The sequence below is a fragment of the Scyliorhinus canicula genome, chromosome 16, assembly GCF_902713615.1.
Source record: "Scyliorhinus canicula chromosome 16, sScyCan1.1, whole genome shotgun sequence".
Taxonomy (NCBI): Eukaryota; Metazoa; Chordata; class Chondrichthyes; order Carcharhiniformes; family Scyliorhinidae; genus Scyliorhinus; species Scyliorhinus canicula.
The window spans coordinates 143,398,477-143,411,509 of record NC_052161.1 but is presented as its reverse complement, the minus strand read 5'-3'; the positions used below and the strand labels follow the sequence as shown (position 1 = coordinate 143,411,509).

The 13,033-nt window shown below is 50.3% G+C and overlaps 1 protein-coding gene across 22 annotated transcripts in view; it reads right to left on the bottom strand.

Annotated features, from left to right (window-relative positions):
• The window catches only part of LOC119979250 (RAP1 GTPase activating protein), a 705,159-nt gene that overhangs the window by 125,987 nt on the left and 566,139 nt on the right, over positions 1-13,033 (bottom strand). For 18 of the 22 annotated variants that reach the window (XM_038821204.1, XM_038821202.1, XM_038821194.1 and 15 more), the window contains one exon: positions 11,293-11,328. The exons of 1 other annotated variant lie outside the window; for it this stretch is intronic. In XM_038821204.1, coding sequence (XP_038677132.1) covers positions 11,293-11,310 — 18 coding nt within the window. In that variant the 5' untranslated portion in view covers positions 11,311-11,328. The remainder of the gene's footprint in view (positions 1-11,292; positions 11,329-13,033) is intronic. 3 more of the 22 variants (XM_038821208.1, XM_038821206.1, XM_038821207.1) reach the window with 1 other exon arrangement.

Genomic DNA, 13,033 nt, shown 5'->3' with positions numbered 1-13,033 from the left:
CCCTGTCCCAGCTGTCCAAATCGAACTGTTGGTGACTTTACAAAGGATCTCTGAGTGAAGCCCCCTGTTTGTTAAATTCTGACCAGGATACCCCCAAATTATCATTCTGTTGGGCGAGGAAGGATAAACCATCTCCACGTCTTTACTCAACGGCCTCAGTTGGTTGGAACGAGGTTAATTTTAAAAAGCATTTGTCCCTGTGAACTCTTTCCCCAGTATGTATGTAGTTTTAAAGAAGCCAATTTACATGAAGAATAGAAAATAAGCAGGAGGAGGCCATTCGTCCCTATGAGCCCGCTCCCGCCATTCCTTATGATCATGGTTGATCATCAAGTTCAATACCCTGATTCCCCCTTCCCCCCATATCCCTTGATCCCTTTAGCCCCAAAGCTATATCTAATTATTTTTGAAATTACCAATATTTTCACCTCAACTACTTTTGTGGTAGTGAATTTCACAGATATACCACTCTCCTGGTGAAGAAATTTATCCTCACCTCAGTCTTAAAGGTTTACCCTTATCCTCAAACGATGACCCCTAGGTTCTGAACTCGCCACTATCGGGAACATTCTATCTGAATAAGCCTGTCTAAAATCCTGTTGGAAATTTTGACATGTTTCTAAGAGATCCCAGTGGATTCTTCTGATCCTGAGGCGTAAAGTATTGACGTCGTCGTAAAATGCCGTCGCGTTTCACAACGGCGTCAACATGGCCTCAGGAGCTGCGATTCAGACCCCTACAGATCCCCGGCATCAGATGGGCGCCGCGGGTCTGTGCTTGCGCAGTGGGACCCGGCGCGATTGCTACGCATGCGCGGTGGCTCCCTTCTCCACACCGGCCCCGAGTGTAACATGGTGTAGGACTAGAGAGGCGGGCGCAGAAACAAAAGAGGCCCCCAGCCCGAGAGACCGGCCCGCCGATGGTAGGCCCCCAATCGCCGGCCAGGCCACAGCGGAGCCCCCCCCCCCCACTGTCGTTGCAACCCCCATCCCCCCACCAGGCCGCCCCCGGATCCATTCACGCCGATGTCCTGCCAGGTAAGACACGTGTGAAAAGGTGCCGGCGGGACTCGGATGTTTGTCTACGGCTGCTCGGCCCATTCCGTGCCGAGAGTTTGGGGGGCCCTGTAGAGCGGCCCCGATCGGCGGCGCGCTGACCATGGCGTTGGGGCGGCGTCCTGCGATCTGCACCCGTCCCGGCGATTCTCCGGCCCGGCCTGGGCTGAGAGAATTCCGCCCCACCTCTCACTCGTCTGAACTCCAATGAATATAATCCTAACCAACTTAATCTCTCCTCGTATGACATCCCAAGAATCAGTATGGTCGCCCTTCACTGCACTCCCTCCATTTAATCAGGATTTCTTGAGGTAAGGAGTGAGTTTATTAGGTCCTAAAATGTGAGGGGAAAAATCATAAAACCCAACATATACACACAGATTATAAATGAGAAGTGATTCCGCGTTAGGAAAGATATACATGACAGTCTTTGGCTTGTTCATGAAGAGTAAATGGTGTAACATTGCGGCCATCAAGTTGGGTGATTCCAGCAGCATTGAGTTTGGCAGTTGAGCAATTGCTTTGGAAATTCTTGGTTTTGCAGGTTGGCTGAAAGAAGTTGTCTTGCTTCCTTTCTGACTATGGCTTTGCTGACAACTTGTTTCCAGCAATATGAGAGAGAGAGATCCAGACTTTCTACCTGCAAGAGCAGGGGCTGCCTAGATGTTTTTAAGCTGTGATCCTCACAGCACTCACTCGCATTTGGAACTCTAGAGCAACAAACAGCGACCAGCTTTGCAGTTGGTTTTTAACCCCTTTTCTTGTTCATTCCTGGAAGGGGACATGATAAACATGTCTGGGATATAACTCACAGAAGATAGTTTCTGCTGAGAAGGAAATCAGCTTCCATTGTTCCCACAGGAGATTACAGTTCAGGTTTTGCATTATATTGTTTCCTTTGAAATGCCTCGGTTTGAAAAAGGGTGCCACATTTTGTTGTCTCTCTCAGGACTGAGTATAGTCCATGTAGGAATTCCACTGCAGTCTCAGAAGTTGTAGCTTGTATGTCCTTTTTTATATACACATGTTTCTTCAAAAATTCAATCGGCTGATTTCTCCGATTGCCGACGCCAAAATTGCATTCGGCTATTGGCCGGAGAATCCGTTTTGACGCCAAAATCGGGGGCCGGTGCCATTTTCAGATGCTCCGCCCCCTCCAAAACGGCGTTATCGGGGGGCGGGGGGGGGTATGCCGTTGGGTCGGCCTCAGGATGTCGCCTAAAGGCCCTCCCCCGATCCTCCGCCTCCGATGGGCCGACTTCCTGATGGCGTGGGGCGCGTATGCTCTGAGTTTTCATCAACTTCGCGTGGCGGCTGAGGACTGTGTCCAGCGCTGCCACAGTCGGGGGGAGCAGTTACGCTTGCCAGGGCGGGGGCTTCGGCAGGGGTTGGTGGAGGGTGGTCTGGGGTTGGCGAGGGGGGTCACAGGAGGCCCTGTCTGGCAGGCTGGGTCCATGTGTGGCTGGCACCAAGTTGTACAGCGCGACAGCCACAGGTCGCTGCCGTGTGCATGCGCAACCATGGACCCGGCAATTCTCCGTCCAATGAACCATCAGAAGGGGGACATTTGGAGGAGATGTTCCCGTTCTGTTCCTTTGAGATTTGTTTGGGTTGCACTGTGTCTGGGTTGCACTGTGTCTGTGTTGCACTGTGTTTGGGTTGCACTGTGTTTGGGTTGCACTGTGTTTGGGTTGCACTGTGTTTGGGTTGCACTGTGTTTGGGTTGCACTGTGTCTGTGTTGCACTGTGTTTGGGTTGCACTGTGTCTGTGTTGCACTGTGTTTGGGTTGCACTGTGTTTGGGTTGCACTGTGTTTGGGTTGCACTGTGTTTGGGTTGCACTGTGTTTGGGTTGCACCGTGTTTGGGTTGCACTGTGTCTGTGTTGCACTGTGTTTGGGTTGCACTGTGTTTGGGTTGCACTGTGTTTGGGTTGCACTGTGTTTGGGTTGCACTGTGTTTGGGTTGCACTGTGTCTGTGTTGCACTGTCTTTGGGTTGCACTGTGTCTGGGTTGCACTGTGTCTGGGTTGCACTGTGTCTGTGTTGCACTGTGTTTGGGTTGCACTGTGTCTGGGTTGCACTGTGTCTGTGTTGCACTGTGTTTGGGTTGCACTGTGTTTGGGTTGCACTGTGTTTGGGTTGCACTGTGTTTGGGTTGCACTGTGTCTGTGTTGCACTGTGTTTGGGTTGCACTGTGTCTGGGTTGCACTGTGTCTGTGTTGCACTGTGTTTGGGTTGCACTGTGTTTGGGTTGCACTGTGTTTGGGTTGCACTGTGTTTGGGTTGCACTGTGTTTGGGTTGCACTGTGTTTGGGTTGCACTGTGTTTGGGTTGCACTGTGTCTGGGTTGCACTGTGTTTGGGTTGCACTGTGTTTGGGTTGCACTGTGTTTGGGTTGCACTGTGTTTGGGTTGCACTGTGTTTGGGTTGCACTGTGTCTGGGTTGCACTGTGTTTGGGTTGCACTGTGTTTGGGTTGCACTGTGTTTGGGTTGCACTGTGTTTGGGTTGCACTGTGTTTGGGTTGCACTGTGTCTGGGTTGCACTGTGTTTGGGTTGCACCGTGTTTGGGTTGCACCGTGTTTGGGTTGCACTGTGTTTGGGTTGCACTGTGTCTGTGTTGCACTGTGTTTGGGTTGCACTGTGTCTGGGTTGCACTGTGTTTGGGTTGCACTGTGTCTGGGTTGCACTGTGTTTGGGTTGCACTGTGTTTGGGTTGCACCGTGTTTGGGTTGCACTGTGTTTGGGTTGCACCGTGTTTGTGTTGCACTGTGTTTGGGTTGCACTGTGTTTGGGTTGCACTGTGTCTGTGTTGCACTGTGTTTGGGTTGCACTGTGTCTGGGTTGCACTGTGTTTGGGTTGCACTGTGTCTGGGTTGCACTGTGTTTGGGTTGCACTGTGTTTGGGTTGCACCGTGTTTGGGTTGCACCGTGTTTGGGTTGCACTGTGTTTGGGTTGCACCGTGTTTGTGTTGCACTGTGTTTGGGTTGCACTGTGTTTGGGTTGCACTGTGTCTGTGTTGCACTGTGTTTGGGTTGCACTGTGTCTGTGTTGCACTGTCTTTGGGTTGCACTGTGTCTGTGTTGCACTGTGTTTGGGTTGCACCGTGTTTGGGTTGCACTGTGTCTGTGTTGCACTGTGTTTGGGTTGCACTGTGTTTGGGTTGCACTGTGTTTGGGTTGCACTGTGTTTGGGTTGCACTGTGTTTGGGTTGCACTGTGTTTGGGTTGCACTGTGTCTGGGTTGCACTGTGTTTGGGTTGCACTGTGTCTGTGTTGCACCGTGTTTGGGTTGCACCGTGTTTGGGTTGCACTGTGTTTGGGTTGCACTGTGTTTGGGTTGCACCGTGTTTGGGTTGCACCGTGTTTGGGTTGCACTGTGTCTGTGTTGCACTGTGTTTGGGTTGCACTGTGTTTGGGTTGCACTGTGTCTGGGTTGCACTGTCTTTGGGTTGCACCGTGTTTGGGTTGCACCGTGTTTGGGTTGCACTGTGTCTGTGTTGCACTGTGTTTGGGTTGCACCGTGTTTGGGTTGCACTGTGTCTGTGTTGCACTGTGTTTGGGTTGCACTGTGTTTGGGTTGCACTGTGTTTGGGTTGCACTGTGTTTGGGTTGCACTGTGTTTGGGTTGCACTGTGTTTGGGTTGCACTGTGTTTGGGTTGCACTGTGTCTGTGTTGCACTGTGTTTGGGTTGCACTGTGTTTGGGTTGCACTGTGTCTGTGTTGCACTGTGTTTGGGTTGCACTGTGTCTGTGTTGCACCGTGTTTGGGTTGCACCGTGTTTGGGTTGCACCGTGTTTGGGTTGCACTGTGTTTGGGTTGCACCGTGTTTGGGTTGCACCGTGTTTGGGTTGCACCGTGTTTGGGTTGCGCCGTGTTTGGGTTGCGCCGTGTTTGGGTTGCGCTGTGTTTGGGTTGCACCGTGTTTGGGTTGCACCGTGTTTGGGTTGCGCCGTGTTTGGGTTGCGCCGTGTTTGGGTTGCGCTGTGTTTGGGTTGCACTGTGTTTGGGTTGCACTGTGTCTGGGTTGCACTGTGTTTGGGTTGCACCGTGTTTGGGTTGCGCTGTGTTTGGGTTGCGCTGTGTTTGGGTTGCGCTGTGTTTGGGTTGCACTGTGTTTGGGTTGCACCGTGTTTGGGTTGCACCGTGTTTGGGTTGCACCGTGTTTGGGTTGCACCGTGTTTGGGTTGCACTGTGTTTGGGTTGCACCGTGTTTGGGTTGCACTGTGTTTGGGTTGCACTGTGTCTGGGTTGCACTGTGTTTGTGTTGCACCGTGTTTGGGTTGCACCGTGTTTGGGTTGCACTGTGTCTGGGTTGCACTGTGTTTGGGTTGCACTGTGTCTGGGTTGCACTGTGTTTGTGTTGCACCGTGTTTGGGTTGCGCTGTGTTTGGGTTGCGCTGTGTTTGGGTTGCACCGTGTTTGGGTTGCACTGTGTCTGGGTTGCACTGTGTTTGGGTTGCACTGTGTCTGGGTTGCACCGTGTTTGGGTTGCGCTGTGTTTGGGTTGCACCGTGTTTGGGTTGCGCTGTGTTTGGGTTGCACTGTGTTTGGGTTGCACTGTGTTTGGGTTGCACCGTGTTTGGGTTGCACTGTGTTTGGGTTGCACCGTGTTTGGGTTGCACCGTGTTTGGGTTGCACCGTGTTTGGGTTGCACCGTGTTTGGGTTGCGCTGTGTTTGGGTTGCACCGTGTTTGGGTTGCGCTGTGTTTGGGTTGCACCGTGTTTGGGTTGCACTGTGTCTGGGTTGCACTGTGTTTGGGTTGCACTGTGTTTGGGTTGCACTGTGTTTGGGTTGCACTGTGTCTGGGTTGCACTGTGTTTGGGTTGCACTGTGTTTGGGTTGCACTGTGTTTGGGTTGCACTGTGTCTGGGTTGCACTGTGTCTGTGTTGCACTGTGTTTGGGTTGCACTGTGTTTGGGTTGCACTGTGTCTGGGTTGCACTGTGTCTGGGTTGCACTGTGTCTGTGTTGCACTGTGTTTGGGTTGCACTGTGTCTGGGTTGCACTGTGTTTGGGTTGCACTGTGTTTGGGTTGCACTGTGTTTGGGTTGCACTGTGTCTGGGTTGCACTGTGTTTGTGTTGCACCGTGTTTGGGTTGCACCGTGTTTGGGTTGCACTGTGTCTGTGTTGCGCTGTGTTTGGGTTGCACTGTGTTTGGGTTGCACTGTGTCTGGGTTGCACTGTGTCTGTGTTGCACTGTGTTTGGGTTGCACCGTGTTTGGGTTGCACCGTGTTTGGGTTGCACTGTGTTTGGGTTGCACTGTGTTTGGGTTGCACTGTGTTTGGGTTGCACCGTGTTTGGGTTGCGCTGTGTTTGGGTTGCACTGTGTCTGGGTTGCACTGTGTTTGGGTTGCACTGTGTTTGGGTTGCACTGTGTTTGGGTTGCACTGTGTCTGGGTTGCACTGTGTTTGTGTTGCACCGTGTTTGGGTTGCGCTGTGTTTGGGTTGCGCTGTGTTTGGGTTGCACCGTGTTTGGGTTGCACTGTGTCTGGGTTGCACTGTGTTTGGGTTGCACTGTGTCTGGGTTGCACTGTGTTTGGGTTGCACTGTGTTTGGGTTGCACTGTGTTTGGGTTGCACTGTGTTTGGGTTGCACTGTGTCTGGGTTGCACTGTGTTTGGGTTGCACTGTGTTTGGGTTGCACTGTGTTTGGGTTGCACTGTGTTTGAGTTGCACTGTGTTTGGGTTGCGCTGTGTTTGGGTTGCGCTGTGTTTGGGTTGCACCGTGTTTGGGTTGCACTGTGTTTGGGTTGCACTGTGTCTGGGTTGCACTGTGTTTGGGTTGCACCGTGTCTGGGTTGCACCATGTTTGGGTTGCACCGTGTTTGGGTTGCACTGTGTTTGGGTTGCACTGTGTTTGGGTTGCACTGTGTTTGGGTTGCACTGTGTTTGGGTTGCACTGTGTTTGGGTTGCACTGTGTTTGGGTTGCACTGTGTCTGGGTTGCACTGTGTTTGGGTTGCACTGTGTCTGGGTTGCACTGTGTTTGGGTTGCACTGTGTTTGGGTTGCACCGTGTTTGGGTTGCACTGTGTTTGGGTTGCACTGTGTTTGGGTTGCACTGTGTTTGGGTTGCACTGTGTTTGGGTTGCACTGTGTCTGGGTTGCACTGTGTTTGGGTTGCACTGTGTCTGGGTTGCACTGTGTTTGGGTTGCACTGTGTTTGGGTTGCACTGTGTTTGGGTTGCACTGTGTCTGGGTTGCACTGTGTTTGGGTTGCACTGTGTTTGGGTTGCACTGTGTTTGGGTTGCACTGTGTCTGGGTTGCACTGTGTTTGTGTTGCACCGTGTTTGGGTTGCGCTGTGTTTGGGTTGCGCTGTGTTTGGGTTGCACCGTGTTTGGGTTGCACTGTGTCTGGGTTGCACTGTGTTTGGGTTGCACTGTGTCTGGGTTGCACTGTGTTTGGGTTGCACTGTGTTTGGGTTGCACTGTGTTTGGGTTGCACTGTGTTTGGGTTGCACTGTGTCTGGGTTGCACTGTGTTTGGGTTGCACTGTGTTTGGGTTGCACCGTGTTTGGGTTGCACTGTGTTTGAGTTGCACTGTGTTTGGGTTGCGCTGTGTTTGGGTTGCGCTGTGTTTGGGTTGCACCGTGTTTGGGTTGCACTGTGTTTGGGTTGCACTGTGTCTGGGTTGCACTGTGTTTGGGTTGCACCGTGTCTGGGTTGCACCATGTTTGGGTTGCACCGTGTTTGGGTTGCACTGTGTTTGGGTTGCACTGTGTTTGGGTTGCGCCGTGTTTGGGTTGCACTGTGTTTGGGTTGCACTGTGTTTGGGTTGCACTGTGTTTGGGTTGCACTGTGTTTGGGTTGCACCGTGTTTGGGTTGCGCTGTGTTTGGGTTGCACCGTGTTTGGGTTGCACTGTGTTTGAGTTGCACTGTGTTTGGGTTGCACCGTGTTTGGGTTGCACCGTGTTTGGGTTGCACCGTGTTTGGGTTGCACTGTGTTTGGGTTGCACTGTGTTTGGGTTGCACTGTGTTTGGGTTGCACTGTGTTTGGGTTGCACTGTGTTTGGGTTGCACTGTGTCTGGGTTGCACTGTGTTTGGGTTGCACTGTGTCTGGGTTGCACTGTGTTTGGGTTGCACTGTGTTTGGGTTGCACCGTGTTTGGGTTGCACTGTGTTTGGGTTGCACTGTGTTTGGGTTGCACTGTGTTTGGGTTGCACTGTGTTTGGGTTGCACTGTGTCTGGGTTGCACTGTGTTTGGGTTGCACTGTGTCTGGGTTGCACTGTGTTTGGGTTGCACTGTGTTTGGGTTGCACTGTGTTTGGGTTGCACTGTGTTTGGGTTGCACTGTGTTTGGGTTGCACTGTGTTTGGGTTGCACCGTGTTTGGGTTGCACCGTGTTTGGGTTGCACCGTGTTTGGGTTGCACCGTGTTTGGGTTGCACTGTGTCTGTGTTGCACTGTGTTTGGGTTGCACTGTGTTTGGGTTGCACTGTGTTTGGGTTGCACTGTGTTTGGGTTGCACTGTGTCTATGTTGCACTGTGTCTGTGTTGCACTGTGTTTGGGTTGCACTGTGTTTGGGTTGCACCGTGTTTGGGTTGCACCGTGTTTGGGTTGCACTGTGTCTGGGTTGCACTGTGTTTGGGTTGCACTGTGTTTGGGTTGCACCGTGTTTGGGTTGCACTGTGTTTGGGTTGCACTGTGTTTGGGTTGCACCGTGTTTGGGTTGCACTGTGTTTGGGTTGCACTGTGTCTGGGTTGCACTGTGTTTGTGTTGCACCGTGTTTGGGTTGCACCGTGTTTGGGTTGCACTGTGTCTGGGTTGCACTGTGTTTGGGTTGCACTGTGTCTGGGTTGCACTGTGTTTGTGTTGCACCGTGTTTGGGTTGCGCTGTGTTTGGGTTGCGCTGTGTTTGGGTTGCACCGTGTTTGGGTTGCACTGTGTCTGGGTTGCACTGTGTTTGGGTTGCACTGTGTCTGGGTTGCACCGTGTTTGGGTTGCACTGTGTTTGGGTTGCACCGTGTTTGGGTTGCACTGTGTTTGGGTTGCACTGTGTCTGGGTTGCACTGTGTTTGGGTTGCACTGTGTTTGGGTTGCACTGTGTTTGGGTTGCACCGTGTTTGGGTTGCGCTGTGTTTGGGTTGCACTGTGTTTGGGTTGCACTGTGTTTGGGTTGCACCGTGTTTGGGTTGCACTGTGTTTGGGTTGCACTGTGTTTGGGTTGCACTGTGTTTGGGTTGCACTGTGTTTGGGTTGCACTGTGTTTGGGTTGCACCGTGTTTGGGTTGCACTGTGTTTGGGTTGCACTGTGTTTGGGTTGCACTGTGTCTGGGTTGCACTGTGTTTGGGTTGCACTGTGTTTGGGTTGCACCGTGTTTGGGTTGCACCGTGTCTGGGTTGCACTGTGTTTGGGTTGCACCGTGTCTGGGTTGCACTGTGTTTGGGTTGCACCGTGTCTGGGTTGCACTGTGTTTGGGTTGCACCGTGTCTGGGTTGCACTGTGTTTGGGTTGCACCGTGTTTGGGTTGCACCGTGTTTGGGTTGCGCTGTGTTTGGGTTGCACCGTGTTTGGGTTGCGCTGTGTTTGGGTTGCACCGTGTTTGGGTTGCACTGTGTCTGGGTTGCACTGTGTTTGGGTTGCACTGTGTTTGGGTTGCACTGTGTTTGGGTTGCACTGTGTCTGGGTTGCACTGTGTTTGGGTTGCACTGTGTTTGGGTTGCACTGTGTTTGGGTTGCACTGTGTTTGGGTTGCACTGTGTTTGGGTTGCACTGTGTTTGGGTTGCACTGTGTTTGGGTTGCACTGTGTTTGGGTTGCACTGTGTCTGGGTTGCACTGTGTTTGGGTTGCACTGTGTCTGGGTTGCACTGTGTTTGGGTTGCACTGTGTTTGGGTTGCACCGTGTTTGGGTTGCACTGTGTTTGGGTTGCACTGTGTTTGGGTTGCGCTGTGTTTGGGTTGCACTGTGTTTGGGTTGCACTGTGTTTGGGTTGCACTGTGTTTGGGTTGCACTGTGTTTGGGTTGCACTGTGTTTGGGTTGCACTGTGTTTGGGTTGCACTGTGTTTGGGTTGCACTGTGTCTGGGTTGCACTGTGTTTGGGTTGCACTGTGTCTGGGTTGCACTGTGTTTGGGTTGCACTGTGTTTGGGTTGCACCGTGTTTGGGTTGCACTGTGTTTGGGTTGCACTGTGTTTGGGTTGCGCTGTGTTTGGGTTGCACTGTGTTTGGGTTGCACTGTGTTTGGGTTGCACTGTGTTTGGGTTGCACTGTGTTTGGGTTGCACTGTGTTTGGGTTGCACTGTGTTTGGGTTGCACTGTGTTTGGGGCCATTGCTTTGTTGTGGGTTTGTTTTTTTCTCATGATGGGGGATTGTGGGTTGGCCTTTTCTTTGTGCTACCTCATTAACTACAGCCTGCTGACCTGAAAATACTCCGATTATTTCTACTCGCCATTTTCTGTATTAACCAAACCTCAATCATTGCTAATATATTTTATATCAATCAATTTTAATACATCAATCCCAGGAGCCCTAATTTTGTGTAATACCCTTTGCTGTCACACCTTACATGCTTTTGAAAATCAAAATACACTACATTCCTTATAATTTTACATGTTACATCCTCAAAAAAACTTCATCAAACATATTTCATGAGTCTGTGATGGTTCTACTTAATGATACTATCATTTTCCAATGCCCTGTCGCCGTCTTCCTTATAATACATTCCAGCATTTCCCTCCTGAGGTTAACAGGTCTAAAATTTCCCAATTTCTCTCTTCCTCCTTTCACAAATAACACGGTTATGCTAGCTTCCATCCAATGCTTGGGAACTGTTCCAGAATCAAAGGCACAGTACACAGGAAGAACCAAACGACAAGGTGGGTAGAGGAAGAAGATCAATTTTTTGTTGGAAGTAAGGTTTCTCCCCCTGTTCCCACTCTATTGATTGGGAAACATGAGTTCCTGATTTATTAGTGCAGGATTTTCAATCCCTTGTCTCCAGTTTCTCCCACTGGAAACCAGGAACTTGAGGATCACACCTGTCTTGTACTTCTGGAGCGCACATGTCCAACAGTAAATGTGGCTGCTGCTTTACTATCCAGGTTTTAGATGTTAACAATTAATGAATCAATTATTTGATGTGAACACCTTTCTGTTTAATAGCTTGTGACGTTTTTGACAGTGAGAAATGTGCTAAAAATCAATCCTGTGAAATTGCACAGAACAAACAAAATTGTGTTTTCTGAACCTTCAGTTCCTCTGCCGGAGGTTGACGAGCACCAGCTTACCTGCATCTTTTCAATCATTTCAAATAGGTCACTGTTCTGAGGAGAGAAAAAATAGAATATCAGTTTGAAGGAAGAGCCTGCACTAAAGGGCAGATTTTCCAAAGTGAGACTCTCACTGCAATGCTTTCAGTGTTGGGAGACACACGCAGAATTTATCCTTAAATATGTTTTGCCAAGTTTAACCCAGAGACTGTATTATTAGAAATATTTCAGTAAACTTGTGTACGCTTTCATAGCTACGGCATTAACTTCTGTCTTTATGTGCCCAAGATTTCGGTAGAGAAATTGTTTTGAACTCTTTCTCTGATATAGCTTTGACAGGGTATGATCAAGGGGACCATTCTTTAGATTCTTGTCTAGCATGGCTGGTCCCGAGGCAATCGCCTGTGTTGTGCATCACAATCTTATTCTCAATCTATGTCCACACACAAACTTTCCGACTGGCCTCACTCATTAGCTTCCAGGATGGGGAACCTTTATCCTCCATTTGTTCGGGGATCCAAGACTGAGTATAGCCTCCCACTTGTATATCAGTCAGAGATCAAAACGGGGATGTCCACAATCTGTACAACTCAATCCTAACCTGTCCTCATCCATAATCACAATTACAATTTCACCACGATTACTTGTTCATGTGTAGCACCTCTTAGGGCACACATCTTCAATATTCTGGTGAATTGTAGACAGTGCGCTGGCCATTTCTAAAGCATTTAGGAGAATCTAGCATTATAAACTTCCAAACATGTCTTTTGATTCTGACCTCCTTTTACTCTTTCTATTCCTGTCAGACTTGCTGTCTCGTTGACAGGAATATGCTATGTCTGCTACAACTGATGACACATTCTGCGACTTAATCAAACTTGTGTCCCACTCTATTATCTCGTCAAATCAATCACTATCTTCACTCAATCCTCGACATTAATCTTCCTTCAGACTGTACGCTTTCTCACTCCAATCCTTTATCAATCACTGAACCACTGCACTTTGTTCTCAATAATGAGGCAATAACATCAGCTCCTTCTCTTCTTCAAACACAGCTTCTTGATGTCTCCTCATCCACCCACCAATGACTGCCTGTTACATTGCAAGAGCCAATAATATTAGAATGGGATGTTTCCTCTCTGAGTGTCAATGCTCTGGTACGTTCTGGAGTAGAGGCTCTTGTTTCACTTCCATTATGAAGCAATGCACAATGTAACCATTCATATCAAAGCGATGGACATGGAATTGCTCTCTTTATGTGGCTAAAGCAGTGGTTAGCCGGGTTACATAGACCAGGAGACTCACAGCTTTCACTCCCTGACTTTGCTAATCAGGCAGTGGGATGGGCAAACTGTTTTACCCCAGTGCCCAGGAACAAGGACACATCCTCTTCCATTCTCTCTCCTGGAAGGGTAATGGATGCTCCTGCCAGATGAGGATGGGATTGGGTGGGTCTGTGAGGCTCTCCATGTTGTATAATTTAGCATCATCATTCAGTTGTTCACACGTGAAACCAACTGCTTGGGGGATATATAGGGCAGGATATATAGGGCAGGTCGCCACGCCCGCCAGAAAACGGGCTAGAATCACTCCGGACTTTTTCCTCAAAAGTCCAGGGTGATTCTCCGTTTTCCAAGGGGCTAGCAGGGGCCCGGGCGTGGGTCCCACACCTCTGGCTGCCGGCAGAGCCCTGCCACCCAGACCGTGTGGATGCACATGCACACGGTGGCCGCAAGCGGGTCCGCGCATGCGCGTGGCG